At 45.9% G+C, this 17,604-nt stretch overlaps 1 protein-coding gene across 2 annotated transcripts in view; it reads right to left on the reverse strand.

The window, feature by feature from the left end:
• CCDC57 (coiled-coil domain containing 57) overlaps positions 1 to 17,604 on the reverse strand; it is a 122,338-nt gene that overhangs the window by 83,197 nt on the left and 21,537 nt on the right. For both annotated transcript variants that reach the window (XM_066235019.1, XM_066235020.1), the window contains 3 exons: positions 17,357 to 17,515; positions 12,737 to 12,899; positions 11,970 to 12,104 (listed from right to left, as the gene is read on the reverse strand). In XM_066235019.1, coding sequence (XP_066091116.1) covers positions 11,970 to 12,104; positions 12,737 to 12,899; positions 17,357 to 17,515 — 457 coding nt within the window. The remainder of the gene's footprint in view (positions 1 to 11,969; positions 12,105 to 12,736; positions 12,900 to 17,356; positions 17,516 to 17,604) is intronic.

Below are 17,604 nucleotides of genomic sequence, written 5' to 3' on the forward strand. Positions count from 1 at the left end.
TGTCAGGTGCATGTGGGAGTTTGCCTCATTATCTCCCCTCCTCTCATTTAAACAAACAAACAAAAACAAAGAGAGAAAATGATTACAGCTGCAAAGGAAAACCAACACCTCTGCTGGCCTGAAGCCATGCTGTCCCTGCATCGTCTTGCCCTGTGGCCCCACTCCCCTGCACCCCTTCATCTGTCCTCAGATGAAATCATACAATGACTTTCCTTTCTGAATTGACAGAAGTATGAAAAATGTATTTTTCTTCTAGGTTTCACAAGGTGAGGCTGTTTTTCATGGGTAACTTTTTTTTAATTGACTTTAATTTATTGTGTTTACATAGGTTCAAGGGTCCCACCAAGTACATCCCCCCCACCCCCGTGTTTCCCTCAACATCCCCCTTGCCCCTCTCCCCCCAATGACCTCCCCCCTTCTCTCCAAGATTTGCTTTCCCGCTCTCTATAACGCTGTTATGTATGATATATATAATTTCACCAATCTCTTTCCCTTCCCTGATCCCATCCTCTCATCTCCTTTCCCTCTGACCTCTTTCCCTCTGGTCCCTTTGATCCTGCCTCTGCCTCTATTTCGTTCCTCAGTACACATTGTTCACTGGATTCCTCAAATGAGTGAGGTCATACAATATTTTTCTTTCTCTGCCTGGCTTATTTCACTTAGCATAATAGTTTCCAGGTCCATCCATGTTGTTGCAAAAGTAAGATTCCCTTCTTTTTCATGGCCATGTAGTATTCCATTGTGTATAGGTACCATGGCTTTTTAATCCACTCGTCCACTGACGGACACCTGGGCTGTTTCCAGATCTTGGCTAGTGTAAACAATGCTGCCACAAACATGGGGGTGCATTTCTTCCTTTGAATCAGTGATTTGGTATTCTTAGGATATACTCCTAATTGTGGGATGGCTGGGTCAAAAGGCAGTCCATTTTAAATTTTTTGAGGAATCTCTATACTGTTTTTCACAGTGGCTGCACCAGTCTGCATTCCCACTAGCAATGCAGGAGGGTTCCCTTTTCTCCACATCCTCACCAGCACTTATTATGTGTTGTTTTGTTAATGAGTGCCATTCTGACTGCTGTGAGGTGGTATCTCACTTGTGGTTTTAATTTGCATTTCTCTAATGATTAGTGATGTTGAACATTTTTTCATCTGCCTATTGGCCATCTGTATGTCCTCTTTGGAGAAGTGTCTATTCATTTCTTTTGCCCATTTTTTGATTGGATTGTTTCTCTTCCTGGTGTTGAGTTTTACAAGTTCTTTATAAATTTTAGTTATTAACCCCTTATCAGTCGTATTGTCAAATATGTTCTCCCATTGTGTGGTTTGTCTTTTTATTTTGTTCATATTGTCTTTAGCTGTGCAGGAGCTTTTTAGTTTGATATAGTCCCATTTGTTTATCCTGTCCTTTATTTCACTTGCCCATGGAGATACATCAGCAAATATATATATTGCTGCGAGAGATATTGGAGAGCTTACTGCCTATGTTTTCTTCTAAGATGATTATGGTTTCATGACTTACATTTAAGTCTTTTATCCATGCCTGACCAGGCGGTGGCACAGTGGATAGAGCGTCGGACTGGGATGCGGAGGACCCAGGTTCGAGACCCAGAGGTCGCCAGCATGAGCGCAGGCTCATCTGGTTTGAGCAAAAGTTCACCAGCTTGGACCCAAGGTTGCTGGCTCCAGCAAGGGGTTACTCGGTCTGCTGAAGGCCCGCGGTCAAGGCACATGTGAGAGGGCAGTCAATGAACAACTAGTGTCGCAACGAAAAACTGATGATTGATGCTTCTCATCTCTCTCTGTTCCTGTCTGTCTGTCCCTATCATTCCCTCTCTCTGACTCTCTGTCTCTGTAAAAAGAATAAAAATAAAAACAATAAATGTTTAAAAAAAATAAGTCTTTTATCCATTATGAGTTTATTTTTGTGACTGGTGTAAGTTAGTGGTCTAGTTTCATTTTTTTGCAGGTAGCTGTCCAATTTTCCCAACACCATTTGTTAAAGAGACTGTTTTTACTCCATTGTATGCTCTTACCTCCTTTGTCAAATATCAATTATCCATAAGGGTGTGGTTCTATTTCTGGGTTCTCTGTTCTGTTCCAATGAGCTATATGCCTGTTCTTATGCCAGTACCAAGCTGTTTTGAGTGCAATGACCTTGTAGTATAACTTGGTATCAGGAAGTGAGATACCACCCACTTCAGTCTTCTTTTTCAAGATTGCTGAGGCTATTAGTGTTCTTTTTTGGATCCATATAAATTTTTGGAATATTTGTTCTATATCTTTGAAGTAAGTATGTCATCGGTATTTTAACAGGGATTACATTGAATTTATAAATTGCTTTGGGTAATATAGACATTTCAATGATATTTATTCTTCCTATCCACGTACACAGTATATGCTTCCACTTGTTTATATCTTCCTTGATTTCTTTTATCAATGCTTTATAATTTTCTGAGTACAAGTCTTTAACTTCCTCAGTTAAATTTACTCCTACTTTATTCTTTCTGTTGCAATAGTGAAGGGGATTGTTTTCTTAATTTCTCTTTCAGACAGTTCACTGTTGGTGTATGAAAATGCCTCTGATTTCTGAATAGTAATTTTATATCCGGCCACCTTGCTGAATTCATTTATCAGGTCTAGTAGTTTTTTTTTGTTTTGTTTTGTTTTTTTAATTTTATTTATTCATTTTTAGAGAGGAGAGAGAGAGGGAGAGAGAGGAGAGAGAGACAGAGAGAGAGAAGGGGGGAGGAGCTGGAAGCATCAACTCCCATATGTGCCTTGACCAGGCAAGCCCAGGGTTTCGAACCAGCGACCTTAGCATTTCCAGGTCAATGCTTTATCCACTGCGCCACCACAGGTCAGGCCAGGTCTAGTAGTTTTTTGACTGAGACTTTAGGGTTTTCTATGTACAATATCATATCATCATCAAATAATGATAGTTTTACTTCTTCTTTTCCAATTTGGATGCCTTTTATTTCTTCTTCTTGTCTGATTGCTGTGGCTAGCACTTCCAGAACTATGTTGAATAAGAGTGGTGAAAGTAGGCACCCCTGCCTTGTTCCTGATCTTAAAGGGATTGCTTTTAATTTTTGCCCATTGAGTATGATGTTGGCTGTGGGTTTGTCATAGATGGCCTTTATCATGTTGAGGTATGTTCCCTGTATTCCCACTTTGCTGGGAGTTTTGATCATGAATGGGTACTGAATTTTATGAGATGCTTTTTCTGCATCTATTGATATTATCATGTGATTTTTCTCCTTCCATTTGTTTGTATGATGAATCACATTGATTTACAAATACTGTACCAGCCTTGTCTCCCCAGAATAAATCCCTCTTGATCATGATGTATGATTTTTTTTCATGTATTGCTGGATCCGGTTTGCTAATATTTTGTTGAGAATTTTAGCATCTAAATTCATCAGGGATATTGGCTTTAGTTTTCTTTCTTTGTGTTGTCTTTGCCTGGTTTTTGGAATCAGAATTATGCTCGCTTCATAAAAGGAACTAGGAAGTCTTCCCTCCTCTTGAATTTTTTGAAATAGCTTGAAAAGGATAGGAGTTCTTCTTTGAATATTTGGTAGAATTCGCCTGTGAAGCCATCTGGCCCAGGGGTTTTGTTTGTTTGGAGTTTTTTATAACTGTTTCAATCTCATTTGTTGTAATTGGTCTGTTTAAGTTTTCTGATTCTTCCAGATTGTTTTTTCAAAGATTATATGTTTCAAGGAATTTGTCCATTTGACTTAGGTTGTCTAATTTTTGGTATACAGTTCTTCATCGTATTTTCTTACAATCCTTTGTATTTCTGCTGTGTCAGTTATTTCTCCACTCTCATTTCTAATTTTATTTATTTGAGTCTGTCCTCTCTCTCTCTCTCTCTTTTTTACAGGGACAGAAAGAGAGTCAGAGAGAGGGATAGATAGGGACAGACAGACAGGAACAGAGAGAGATGAAAAGCATCAATCATTAGTTTTTCATTGCAACACCTTAGTTGTTCATTGATTGCTTTCACATATGTGCCTTGACCGCGGGCCTTTAGCAGACCAAGTAACTCCTTGCTCGAGCCAGCGACCTTGGGTCCAAGCTGGTGAGCTTTTTGCTCAAGCCAGATGAGCCCGCGCTCAAGCTGGTGACCTCAGGGTCTCGAACCTGGGTCGTCGGCATCCCAGTCCGACGCTCTATCCACTGCGCCACCGATTGGTCAGGCTCTCTTTATTTCTTGGTGAGGCTGGTTAAAGGTTCATCAATCTTGTCTACCTTTTCAAAGAACCAGCTCTTGGTTTCATTTATCTTCTACAATATATTGTTTCTTTAGCCTCTATGTCAGGGGTCTCAAACTCGCGGCCCGCCCACCAATTTTGTGCGGCCTGCAGACTGGCCCGCAGACTAATCCATGAAGTTTGATTAGTCTGCGGGTCGCACAAAATTGGTGGGCGGGCCGCATGGGCTCGAGTTTGAGACCCCTGCTCTATGTCATTTATTTCTGCTCTGATCTTTATTATTTTCTTCCTTCTACTTCCTCAGGGCTTTATTTGCTGTTCTTTTTCTAGTTCTTTTAGATGCAGGGTTAAGTTGTTAATTTGAGCTTTTTCTTGCTTCTTAAGGTATGCCTGTAATGCTATAAATTTCTCTCTCAGGACTGCTTTTGCTGTGTCCCATAAATTTTGAGTTGTTGTATGTTCATTTTCATTTGTTTCAAGGAAATTTTTTATTTCTTCCTTGATCTCATTGTTAACCCATTCGTTACTTAATAACATGCTATTTAGTTTCCAAGTGTTTGAATGTTTTTCAGTTTTTCTATTGCAGTTGACTTCTAGTTTCACGCCATTGTGATCAGAGAAGATGCTTGATATGATTTCAATCTTCTTAAACTTATTCAGACTCGTTTTGTGTCCTAACATGTGGTCTATCCTAGAGAACGTACCATGAGCACTTGAAAAGAATGTATATTCTGCTGCTTTAGGGTAAAAGGTTCTGAAAATATCTATTAAATCCAGTTGATCTAGTGTGTCCCTTAAGGCTTCTGTTTCTTTTGTTAATTTTCTTTCTTGAGGATCTATCCATTGATGTTAGTGGGGTACTGAAACCACTTACTATTATAGTATTGCTGTTGATCTCACCCTTTATGTCATCAAAATCTGCTTTACATATTTGGGTGCTCCTATATTAGGCGCATAGATTTTTTCTTAATTTTTTTTTCCTTTTCTGAAGTTGGAAACGGGGAGGCAGTCAGACTCCCGCATGCGCCCAACCGGGATCCACCCAGCACACCCACCAGGGGGCGATGCTCTGCCCATCTTGGGGCATCGCTCTGCCGCAATCAGAGCCATTCTAGTGCCTGAGGCAGAGGCCACAGAGCCTTCCTCAGCGCCCAGGCAAATTGCTCCAATGGAGCCTTGGCTGCGGGAGGGGAAGAAAGAGACAGAGAGGAAAGAGAGGGGGAGGGGTAGAGAAGCAGATGGGCGCTTCTCCTGTGTGCCCTGGCCAGGAATCGAACCCGGGACTCCCACACACCAGGCTGACGCTCTACCACTGAGCCAACCGGCCAGGGTCAGATTTTTTTTTTTTTTTACAGAGACAGAGAGAAAGTCAGAGAGAGAAATGGATAGGGACAGACAGACAGGAATGGAAAGAGATGAGAACCATCAATCATTAGTTTTTTGTTGCGACACCTTAGTTGTTCACTGATTGCTTTCTCATATGTGCTTTGACCGTGGGCCTTCAGCAGACTGAGTAACCCCTTGCTCGAGCCAGCGACCTTGGGTCCAAGCTGGTGAGCTTTGCTCAAACCAGATGAGCCCGCACTCAAGCTGGTGACCTCGGGGTTTTGAACCTGGGTCCTCAACATCCCAGTCTGATGCTCTATCCACTGCACCACTGCCTGGTCAGGTTAGGCACATAGATATTTATAATGGTTATATTTTCCTGTTGGATTGCTCCCTTTATCATTATGACGTGACCTTCTTTATCCCTTACTATAGCCTTTGTTTTAACGTCTATTTTGTCAGATATAAGTATTGCTACCCTAGCTTTTTTTTTTTTCATTTCCATTTGCATGAAATATTTTTTTTCCAACCCTTTACTTTCAGTTAATGTGTATCTTTTGTTTTGAGGTGGGTGTCTTGTAGACAGCATATGTACGGGTCCTGTTTTCTTATCCATGCAGCTACCCTATGTCTTTTTTTTTTTTTTTTTTTTTTTAACAGAGGCAGAGATAGACAGGGACAGACAGACAGGAACAGAGAGAGATGAGAAGCATCAATCATCAGTTTCTCGTTGCGCGTTGCGACTTCTTAGTTGTTCATTGATTGCTTTCTCACATGTGCCTTGACCATGGGCCTTCAGCAGACCGAGTAACCCCTTGCTGGAGCCAGCGACCTTGGGTCCAAGCTGGCGAGCTCTTTGCTCAAGCCAGATGAGCCCGCGCGCGACCTCGGAGTCTCGAACCTGGGTACTTCCGCATCCCAGTCCGATGCTCTATCCACTGCGCCACCGCCTGGTCAGGCTACCCTATGTCTTTTGATTGGAGCATTTAATCCATTTACATTTAAGGTTATTATTGATATGTAGTTGTTTATTGCCATTTTATGATTTAAATCTACATTTCTCTTTTACTAGATTTCCCTCCCTTTGTTCTGTTTACAACAGGCCCCTTAACATTTCTTGCCACATTGGTTTGGCTGTAATGAATTCTTTGAGTTTTCTTCTTCTTTTTTTTTTTTTTTGTCTAGGAAGCTTTTTATTTCTCCTTCAATTTTAAATAATAGCTTTGCTGGATAAAGAAGTTTTGGTTGGCCCTGGCCGGTTGGCTCAGTGGTAGAGCGTCGGCCTGGCATGCAGGGGACCCGGGTTCGATTCCCGGCCAGAGCACATAGGAGAAGCGCCCATTTGCTTCTCCACCCCCCCTCCTTCCTCTCTGTCTCTCTCTTCCCCTCCCGCAGCCAAGGCTCCACTGGAGCAAGGATGGCCCGGGCGCTGGGGATGGCTCCCTGGCCTTTGCCCCAGGCGCTGGAGTGGCTCTGGTCGCGGCAGAGCGACGCCCCTGGAGGGGCAGAGCATCGTCCCCTGGTGGGCAGAGCGTCGCCCCTGGTGGGCGTGCCGGGTGGATCCCGGTCGGGCGCATGCAGGAGTCCGTCTGTCTCTCCCCGTTTCCAGCTTCAGAAAAATAAAAAAATTTTTTAAAAGCCCCCCCCCCCAAAAAAAAGAAGTTTTGGTTGTAGGCTCTTGCTCTGCATTACTTTGAATATTTCTTTTTTTTTTTTTTTTTTTTTTTAGAGAGAGGAGAGACAGAGAGGGAGAGAGAGGAGAGAGAGACGGAGAGAGGAGAGAGAGACAGAGAGAGAGAAGGGGGGAGGAGCAGGAAGCATCAACTCCCATATGTGCCTTGACCAGGCAAGCCCAGGGTTTCGAACTGGTGACCTCAGCATTTCCAGGTTGACGCTTTATCCACTGCGCAACCAGAGGTCAGTACTTTGAATATTTCTTACCATTCCCTTCTGGCCTCAAGTGTTTCTGTTGAAAAGTTGGATGTTATCCTTATAGGGGCTCCTTTGTAGGTGATTGCTTTTCTCCTGCAGCTTTTAGTATTCTTTCTTTATCTCTTAGCTTTGGTATTTTAATTATGATGTGTCTTGGTGTAGGTCTCTTTGGATTCCTCTTTAATGGGATTCTCTGTGCTTCTGGAACTTGTGTGACTTTTTCTTTCATCAATTTAGGGAAGTTTTCAGCTATGATTTCTTCAATCAGGTTCTCTATCCCTTGGTTTTTCTCTTCTCCTTCAGGAATCCCTATTATGCTGATGTTGTTTCTCTTCATGTTGTCACAGAGCTCTCTTAGACTTTCCTCAGACTTTTTGACCCTCTTTTCTTTTTGCTGTTCTGCTTCCGTGCTTTTGTTTATCTTGTCCTCTAAATCAGTGATTTTCAACCTTTTTTTTTCATGGCACAAACACACACTAATTACTAAGGTCAGTGCCCCTGACTAAATACAACCATTTTCATCTCAGGGCACAAATAAATTAGTTACTAAAGAAGAAGAGGTCAGGGCCCCTTTTTCTTTAGTAATTAGTTTATGAGTGTGTGAGAAACAAAGGTTGAAAATCACTGCTCTAAATCACTGATTTGAACTTCTGCTTCATCCAGCCTGATTTTAATTCCTTCTAGTGTAGTCTTCATTTCTGATATTGTGTGTCATTTCTGTCTGATTCTTTTTTATGATTACAATGTCCTTTTTGATGCTTACTATCTCTTTGTTTAGGTGCTCATTATGTCCATCTCTTGTTGCTCTAAGATCCTTGAGCATCCTAACAATCATTATTCTAAACTCTGCATCCGGTATCTTGGTTATTTCCATCTCATTCAGTTCTTTTTCTGGGGATTTCTCTTGTTGATTCATTTGAATTGCATTTCTCTGTCTTCCCATTTTGTCTCTGTATAGATTGCTCCTTTGGATGTGCTGTTTGTATAGTTAGCTGAGTATAGGGTTGGTTGTGTCTGCCTTCAGCTTTCAGTTGTGTTGTTTCTAGATCTTCTTGGGTTGGCCTCAGCTGTTGTTTGTAATCTGCTGTGGGCTACTTGTCTGCTGCTACTTCTCTTTTTGCTATTTGTGTCAGCATTCTCTATGCCTTAGTTGCGTCAGGTGTGAGGAGCCTTTCCCTAAGATGCCACTCTAACTAGGGTTGTTAGGTCCTGACCTGATGCTCTCCGTGTCTGGCTGCTGGATGTACCAGCCCTGGACCTCCTTGGCTGGAACCTGGCACAGACTAGTGGGGGTCACTGCTTATGACTGGCCCTTAGCAACGTTCTTGGAACTATAGGTGATCTAGAATTTGTGGCTGCCTCTGCTGGGCCCTGATGCTCTTGTAAATATCAGCTGTACTTTTATCTACTCTTGGCCAATGTGTGTGGCCTCTCTCTTCCCGAGGTATGGTCTTTCCACTGGACCCCACACCACTGCCTCTTAGGCACTGGCACTGCCAGGCACACGGGCTTGTGGGCTGCAGCTTGGGCAGCCCTGTGGGCATGCAGGATGCCTTGCCAGGCTCCGCCCCCCCACTGGCACACTGGATGCCTCTCCAGGCTCCGCCCCTCACCAGCCACTGGGCTTTGCCTCTGCAGGAACATGAGACACCTCTCCGGGCTCCACCCCCTCTGCAGTGCAGGCCGAGCCCTCCCTCCCTTCAGAGGGTACTCAGCAGTTTGGTGGGGTGGTGTAGCCCAGACCTCAGCACTCAAAACCTGTGTCCCTGATGTGCCCCTTCCTTCTAAGTGTCTCTCTGCACTGACTGGAGCAGGAGAGCCTCTGGTGGGTGGGGTAATTGCTTCCCTTTGCTGGCTTGGTTCTCCCAGGAAAAATGGTCATTTAGGTTTGGGGAGTGACCCGGTACAGGGGTCAGGGTGGCTGTCCCCCAGTCTCTCCCTGTGCCCCCGAGACTACACTCTCCTCTCGCTACTCTAGTCCTCTCCTCTCACAACTCCAGTCCTCTCGGTGCTCCCCACTACCAGAGCCCCAGGTAAGTGGCTGTGAATGAGGTTTTCTGCACGGTCCCTTTAAGATGGAGCCTGGGTCTGAGAGTTCTGTCTCCCTCTCGCAAACAGCAACCCGGCTCTTGTCTCAACTAAATACTGTCTGTGCACCTCCTCTAGTCTCTGAGGCTCTGGGCTGGGGTTTTCGTCCTGGGGCTGAGTACCCACAACTCTCCGGGTAACCCACCCCACCGTGAGAGATCCTCTGCGCCACCTCTCACTCCTCAAAGCAGGGCAGCCCTTTCCATGTCTCCACCCTTCCTACCAGCTCAGTGTGGTTTCTTCGGTGATGCTTGGTTATAGATTCCTCTTAGTTTAGTCCAAAGTTGGTTTTTCAAGATGACTGTTCCCAAGTTAAGTTGTAATCCACTTTGGTTCTAGTAGGTGGGAGTTCTAACATCCACCTACTCCGTCATTACAGCTGTAAAGGAAAACCAATGCCCCTGCTGGCCTGAAGCCATGCTGTCTCCACATTGTCTTGCCCTGTGGCCCCACTCTCCTGTACCCCCTCATCTGTCCTCAGATGAAATCATGCAATGACCTTCTTTTCTAAATTGACAGAAGTAATGAAAAATGTATTTTTCTTCTAGGTTTCACAAGGCAAGATTGTTTTTCATGGGTAACTTTTTTTTAAGCTAGGGAGGAGAGAAAGAGAGAGAAGGAGAGACAGGGACAGAAAGGAAAGGAGAAAGATGAGAAGCATCAACTCATAGTTATAGCACCTTAGTTATTCATTGATTATTTTCTCATATGTGCCTTGACTGGGAGGCTCCAGCCGAGCCAGTGACTCCTTGCTCAAGCCATGACCTTGGGATGTCTATGATCTTACGCTCAAGTTGCTGAGCCTACACTCAAGATGGTGACCTTGGGGTTTTGAACCTGGGTCCTTAGCATCCCAGGCCGATGCTCTATCCACTGCACTACCACCTGGTCAGGCACAGGTAACTTTTATTGAAAAATTTGAGGACTCTTCTATTTTAGTCAAAAAGTCATTAGCCACACCAGGTGCCTATGATAAAACAACAAGTAGCACCAGGCTAGAGAGGAGGCGCAGAGCAGAGCCATGCGCCATGAAAAGTGAGTGCATGCAGCTACTGTGAAAGTCTGGTGAGTCTTTAAACCAGACTGTCGCCCAACCCACAACCCCATTCCCAGGTCTGTGCCACAAGAACTGAACTGGAGACGTGTTCCCACAGAGCATGTGTGCCGCATTCACACAGCATCGCTGACAGCCGAACTACGGGACACTCTACTGCCCAGCAATGGATGAGCAGAGAAACAATGTGCAACATGAAATAGAACTGAGCTGCAGAGAACAGCTAAGTTCTGAGGCCCAGGTGACCCAGGGAAACACCTCTAAAGTATCGTCACTATACATAGGCCCAAGATTTTAAAGAAAAACAAGAACATAAAAATAAGAGACATAGAAGACATTTAAAAAGAACCATGTGAGGCCCTGGCTGGTTGGCTCAGCGGTAGAGCGTCGGCCTGGCGTGCGGGGGACCCGGGTTCGATTCCCGGCCAGGGCACACAAGGAGAAGCACCCATTTGCTTCTCCACCCCTCCCCCTCTCCTTCCTCTCTGTCTCTCTCTTCCCCTCCCGCAGCCAAGGCTCCATTGGAGCAAAGATGGCCCGGGCGCTGGGGATGGCTCCTTGGCTTCTGCCCCAGGTGCTAGAGTGGCTCTGGTTGCGGCAGAGCAACACCCCGAAGGGGCAGAGCATCGCCCCCTGGTGGGCAGAGCGTCGCCCCTGGTGGGCGGGCCGGGTGGATCCCGGTCGGGCGCATGAGGGAGTCTGTCTGACTGTCTCTCCCCGTTTCCAGCTTCAGAGAAATGCAAAAAAAAAAAAAAGGAACCATGTGGGCCCTGGCCGGTTGGCTCAGCAGTAGAGCATCAGCCTGGTGTGCAGGAGTCCCGGGTTCGATTCCCGGCCAGGGCACATAGGAGAAGCGCCCACCTGCTTCTCCACCCCTCCCCCTCTCCTTCCTCTCTGTCTCTCTCTTCCCTTCCCACAGCCGAGGCTCCATTGGAGCAAAGATGGCCCGGGCGCTGAGGATGGCTCTGTGGCCTCTACCTCAGGTGCTAGAGTGGCTCTGGATGCAACAAGCAATGCCCCAGAGGGGTAGAGCATCGCCCCCTGGTGGGCATGCTGGGTGGATCCCGGTCAGGCGCATGTGGGAGTCTGTCTGACTGCCTCCCTGTTTCCAGCTTCCAAAAAATGAAAAGAAAAAAAAAAGAACCATGTACATCTGCAGAGATGAGAATCCATCATTTAAAACAGAGGACTGAATGGACAAGATGGGACTGAAGCAGCTCCACTGTGGGGACAAGTCTAGTGAGTATAAACACACAGCAGACAACCAGACTTGAGCACAGAAAGCAGAGCAGCCACCATGGCTCAGTGACTGCTCCACCACTGGCACAGAGATGCTGTGGGTGCACTGACCTGTACCTCTTGTTCAGGGATGGGCCTGTAGGTCTTCAGTGCCTGCAGGGCCTGGTCTCTCTCCAGGGTCATGGCTTTCAGCACCACCTCCTGGTCACACAGCTTCCGCTCTGTCTCTTGGAGCTTGGCAGCAACCTGGGGAAAATGTGGGACTTGGTTCACCTGAGGAGGATTACAAGGGGGCAGTGCCAGCCTTGTGTCGATGCCAGCTCCCCACCCCTCCCTCAGAGGCAGACAGAGACATGCAAGCGGAAATGCTATGAGAGGCATGCAGCAATCAGGGTGTCCCTGCAATGCCAGGTGGGCACTGGGGCTCTGGGTGCAGCCCTTTCTCCCATCCCTGCCACCTCAGCTGCCCCAACCTGCTACACGCAGATGTGGGAACAGTTCAGCACGGTCAGTTGGAGAAACTGTGACTAAAACACTGTGTAAGTCATGGGTAGAGTGGGGCCACATTAATCATGACGATTTTTTTTGTTACAAGTCAAATTGCTTCATGAGGATCAGTGTTTCCAATATTTTTTATTATTATTGATTTCAGCAAGAGAGGAAGAGGGAGAGAGAAACAGGAACATCAATCTGTTCCTGCATGTGCCCTCACTGAGGATCAAACCAGCAACCTTTGTGCTTTGGGATGATGCTCCAACCAACTGAACTATCCAGCCAGGACCAGTGTTTCCAAATTAAAGGGTAATGGGTGCTCAGAGCCCAAACCCAGCCTCCACAGCACTGTACAGCCATGTGGTGGGAACCCTGGGAGCACATACCTGCTCTCTGGCCATGGTCAGACCCTGAATCAGCTCCTCAGACTTCCGGTAGTATTCCCTCTCGAGGCTGTCACAGCGCCGCTGCCAGTCCAGGTTCAGCTGCACCTTGTCATGCTCTAGGTTCTGCTCCCTCTCCACTGCCAGAGAAAGCTGCCGCTGGTACCTATGGGGATGTAAAACCACAAACATTAATGTTTCTTCAGGGCCCTCAGGCCTGAGAGCGAAGGTGTGATGCTGGTGAGATGGGGTGCATGGAGCCTCCTCTGGGCCATGTGTCTGCATGCACACTAACACTCACCTGTGTGTGCCTGCGGACAAGAGGTGATTCTGTGCAGTGGATAGGAGGAGAAACGTACCTCGGACGGGCTCAGGCATAGACGTGAGCTCCAGCCAGGGACCTACCAGGACAGAAAACCTAGCCCATGAGATGCGATCAAACTCAAGGAAGAGAAGGATCAGTTGCAGGAAGTCAAGCAAAGAGAGCCTACTCAACGCATCTGAGTGGGTCCCTCGGTTATGGAAGTGGAGTTCCACTGGGAAGGGGAGGCTGAGCCTCAGAGCAGAGTGTAGCCTGGCCATGCCTTGAATAGGGACCCTCTGAGCTGTGCCTGGACTCCTGACCACAGAACCCAGAAAATAAATGGGTGCTGATTAAAGACACTACTAAGTTTGTGGAGGTCTGTCACTGGGCAATAGAGAAGGAATACACAAGAGGCTCAAAGATCAAGGGGGCGATGACGTGGAGTCAGCAGCTCAGCATGGCTGCCTCAGTGTTCACACGAGAAGGCAAAAATGGAGACACAGAGGTCAACACTTGTCCAGGCAGGGGTGCCCTCCTGCAAAGGAGACAGACAGGAGACCAGGTTTCTCAGCCTAGAAGCGCACCAGAAACAAAGGGATGGACTTAGCAGAACACTTTAAGTAGCTCCTAGAAATACATTGAGGTCAAAGGAGCCCTGCACATAATGAGAAAAGAAACAAAAAGTAAAATGTCTGAAGTAGAAATCGGCAGTTCAGATGTCACAGAGAGCTAATGACGACCTGGTGGGACGTCACCACCAGACTCACGCTGACACATGTGGAACACAATGGCCCAGGAGAGGGGGCCAGTAGGACAAATATCCATACAACCTCTCACCAAGATACAGGATAATCATATCACTGCAAACCAACCACCAGTAAGGGAACAAAAGTGACCAGAGCAGTCCTGGCCAGAAAATTCTGTTGGTTAGAGCATCATCCTAAAACACAGAGGTTGCTGGTTTGATTCCTGGTCAGGGCACATGCAAAAACAGATCTATGTTCCTGTCTCTCTCTCCCTGTCACTCTCTCTAAAATCAATAAATAAAGAAAAAAAATTTTTTTTAAGTGACCACAGCAATATCACAGAAATACTGAACAAAAACTGTGCCTTGGAATCTCTCATCCACTGAAAAGAGGATCTAAAAAGATGAAGGCCAGACATCCAGACAACAGGCTGAGGTGGGTGTGCAGCAGCAGGGCTGCACAGGCCTCAGAGAAAGTGGGTCTGGGGCTGAAGAAAATGGACTTTGGGAAACTTTGAACTTGATCTTTTAAAAAATAAAAAGCATCAGCCTGACCAAGCGGTGGCGCAGTGGATAGATCACTGGACTGGGATGCAGAAGGACCCAGGTTCAAGACCCTGAGGTCACCAGCTTGAGCGCAGGCTCATCTGGTTTGAGCAAAGCTCACCAGCTTGGACCCAAGGTCGCTGGCTTGAGCAAGGGGTTACTCAGTCTGCTGTAGGCCCACAGTCAAGGCACATATGAGAAAGCAATCAATGAACAACTAAAGTGTCACAATGAAAAACTAATGATTGATGCTTCTCATCTCTCTCCGTTTCTGTCTGTCCCTATCTATCCCTCTCTCTGACTCTCTTACTGTCTCTGTAAAAAAACAAACAAACAAACAAAAAAAAGCATCAGAAATAGATATTGGAGAAAGTATAAAACTTTTGCTTTTACTTTTAAGTTTTTAATTAAAGGATAGTTGTCTGAGAAACTCAAAACTACAGTATATATGTATAATATATATCTATATATATACATATTATATATATGTGTAATTAGTTATACATCTATATACACACATACTTGAACATATAAAAGTAAAATGTATGACAACAGCATTAAAAAGGAGGAAAATTAATAGAAGGTTGTAAGGATGTTCCATTATACATAAAGGGTCAAATATTACTTTTTTTTCAGAGACAGAGTGAGAGTCAGAGAGAGGGATAGACAGGGACAGATAGACAGGAACAGAGAGAAATGAGAAGCATCAATTATCAGTTTTTCATTGTGACACCTTAGTTGCTCATTGATTGCTTTCTCATATGTGCCTTGACCGCGGGCCTACAGCAGACTGAGTAACCCCTTGCTCAAGCCAGCGACCCTGGGTCCAAGCTGGTGAGCTTTGCTCAAACCAGATGAGCCAGTGCTCAAGCTGGCAACCTCGGGGTCTCGAACCTGGGTCCTTCTGCATCCCAGTCCGACGATCTATCTACTGCACCACCGCCTGGTCAGGCGGAACAAATACTACTTAAAGGCAGACTCTGCACACTGCAAATCTTAGAACAATCATTAAATAAGTAAAACAAAGAGGTTTTATGCCTGACCAGGTGGTGGCACAGTGGACAGAGCATTGGACTAGGATGCTGACCACCCAGGTTCGAATTCTTGACGTTACCAGCTTGAGCACAAGCTCATCTGGCTTGAGCACGGGGTCACTGGCTTGAATGTGGGATCATAGACATGGTTCCTGGCTTGAGTCCAGGGTCACTGTCTTGAGCAAGGGGTCACTCACTCCACTGTAGTCTCCCGGTCAAGGCACATATGAGAGGAAGGTCAGTGAACAGCTAAAGAGCCACAGCTAAGGAGCTGCAACGAAGAATTGACGCTTCTCATTTCTCTCCTTCCTGCCTGTTTGTCCCTCTCTCTGTCTCCTCGCTAAAAAAAAGAAAAAAGAAAAAAAAGGGGTTTTATAAGACAAAGAGTAGGAAGAAAAATAGAATCTAAAAAATACTCTATTTTTTAATTTTTTATTTATTTATTTATTTATTTATTTTTACAGAGGCAGAGATAGACAGGGACAGACAGACAGGAACAGAGAGAGATGAGAAGCATCAATCATCAGTTTCTCGTTGCGCGTTGCGACTTCTTAGTTGTTCATTGATTGCTTTCTCACATGTGCCTTGACCGCGGGCCTTCAGCAGACCGAGTAACCCCCTGCTGGAGCCAGCGACCTTGGGTCCAAGCTGGTGAGCTTTGCTCAAGCCATATGAGGCCGCGCTCAAGCTGGCCACCTCGGGGTCTCGAACCTGGGTCCTTCCGCATCCCAGTCCGACGCTCTATCCACTGCGCCACCACCTGGTCAGGCTAAAAATACTCTATTTTTTAAAAGGCAGAAGAAAACCACAAAGAGTAGAAAACAAGCAAGCTGGAGATTTAAACCCAAACATTTCCATAAGAGCATTAAATTATCTAAACATGCGAATGAACAGCAGAAATTGTCACATGAGATAAAGACTCCACCAAGGCCACCGACAGGAAATGGACTTGAACCACAAAGCTGGGGCTGACAGAGCAGCACCAGGAGCGCAGGCACCTGCACCTTAGAAAGAAGCTAATGCTGGAGACACTGAGACAGTCAGGGCCACTGCCCTTTGGGAAGGTTTGCAGCATCACATCCTCAAAGCAGGAAGACAGTTCACCCACAAGTAAAGCTGTGGATTCTGACACCTCTGTCAGCAGCTGGTGGAAATCAGCAATCACACAGGGGCAAGACCTCCTTCAGCCATCTGGGCCTCAGCATGGTTTATAGCCCAGGGCCCAGAGCTCCGGGGAGCCACATGCCTTCTTTCAGTCCATGAGGACAGTCATAGAGGACACACGAGCCACAAGACAAATGTGCACAGAAGAGGTAATGTGCAGAACATGTTCTCTGTCTAGAACAGAATTACGTTAGAAATCAGTAACAAAATGGTATCTGTTAACCTCAAAATAATAGGGAATTAAGCAATATGTTTCTAAATTACCCATGGGCCACAGAAGAAATCCCAAGGGAAATTAGGAGCTATTTTCAATTGAATAATATCACAACTTGTGGGATACAGCTAAGCAGTGCTTGAAAGAAAATGCTTGTATTCTTCAAAAAGGAAATGGTCTAAAGTTAATCTAAGATTCCACACTGGAATTCATCAAAACAACATCAAATTAAAGCCAACGGGCCTGACCTGTGGTGGCGCAGTGGATAAAGTGTCAACCTGGAATGCTGAGGTTGACGGTTCAAAACCCTGGGCTTGCCCGGTCAAGGCACATATGGGAGTTGAAGCTTCCTGCTCCTCCCCCCTTCTCTCTCTCACTCTCTCCTCTACAATGAATAAATAAATAAAAATAATTTTTAAAAAAAGCCAATGGAAACATAAAAGAGTAATAAGGATAAGCACAATGATCAATGAAATTGGAAACAGAAAGACACTTGAGAATTCTATTTGTTTCCTATTTCTTGTTTTTCTTCCCCAAATGGATGTGAACCAGGGACTTAGTGCCTTGGACATCGCATGGCCCCGAGGAGGTACCCAGTGACCCAGGGGACTGTTACCTCCCAATGTCCTGCTGGCATCTGGCCAGCTGTGTCTTGAGCTGTGCCTCTTCCTCCTGCAGTGACTGGACCTGCAGGTCTTTGAAGGTCATCTCCTTGGACAGCTGAGCGACCTGGGCGTCCCAGCCAGATCTCAGAGCTAAGGCCTCTTCCTGGAGTCTAGACAGGAAGGCAGTGGTGAGTGTGGGCACGGTTCTCATGCACGGTTTCTTACCTGGCACCCAACACAGACACATACACGTGCACCT

The sequence above is a fragment of the Saccopteryx bilineata genome, chromosome 6 (assembly GCF_036850765.1).
Source record: "Saccopteryx bilineata isolate mSacBil1 chromosome 6, mSacBil1_pri_phased_curated, whole genome shotgun sequence".
Taxonomy (NCBI): domain Eukaryota; kingdom Metazoa; phylum Chordata; class Mammalia; order Chiroptera; family Emballonuridae; genus Saccopteryx; species Saccopteryx bilineata.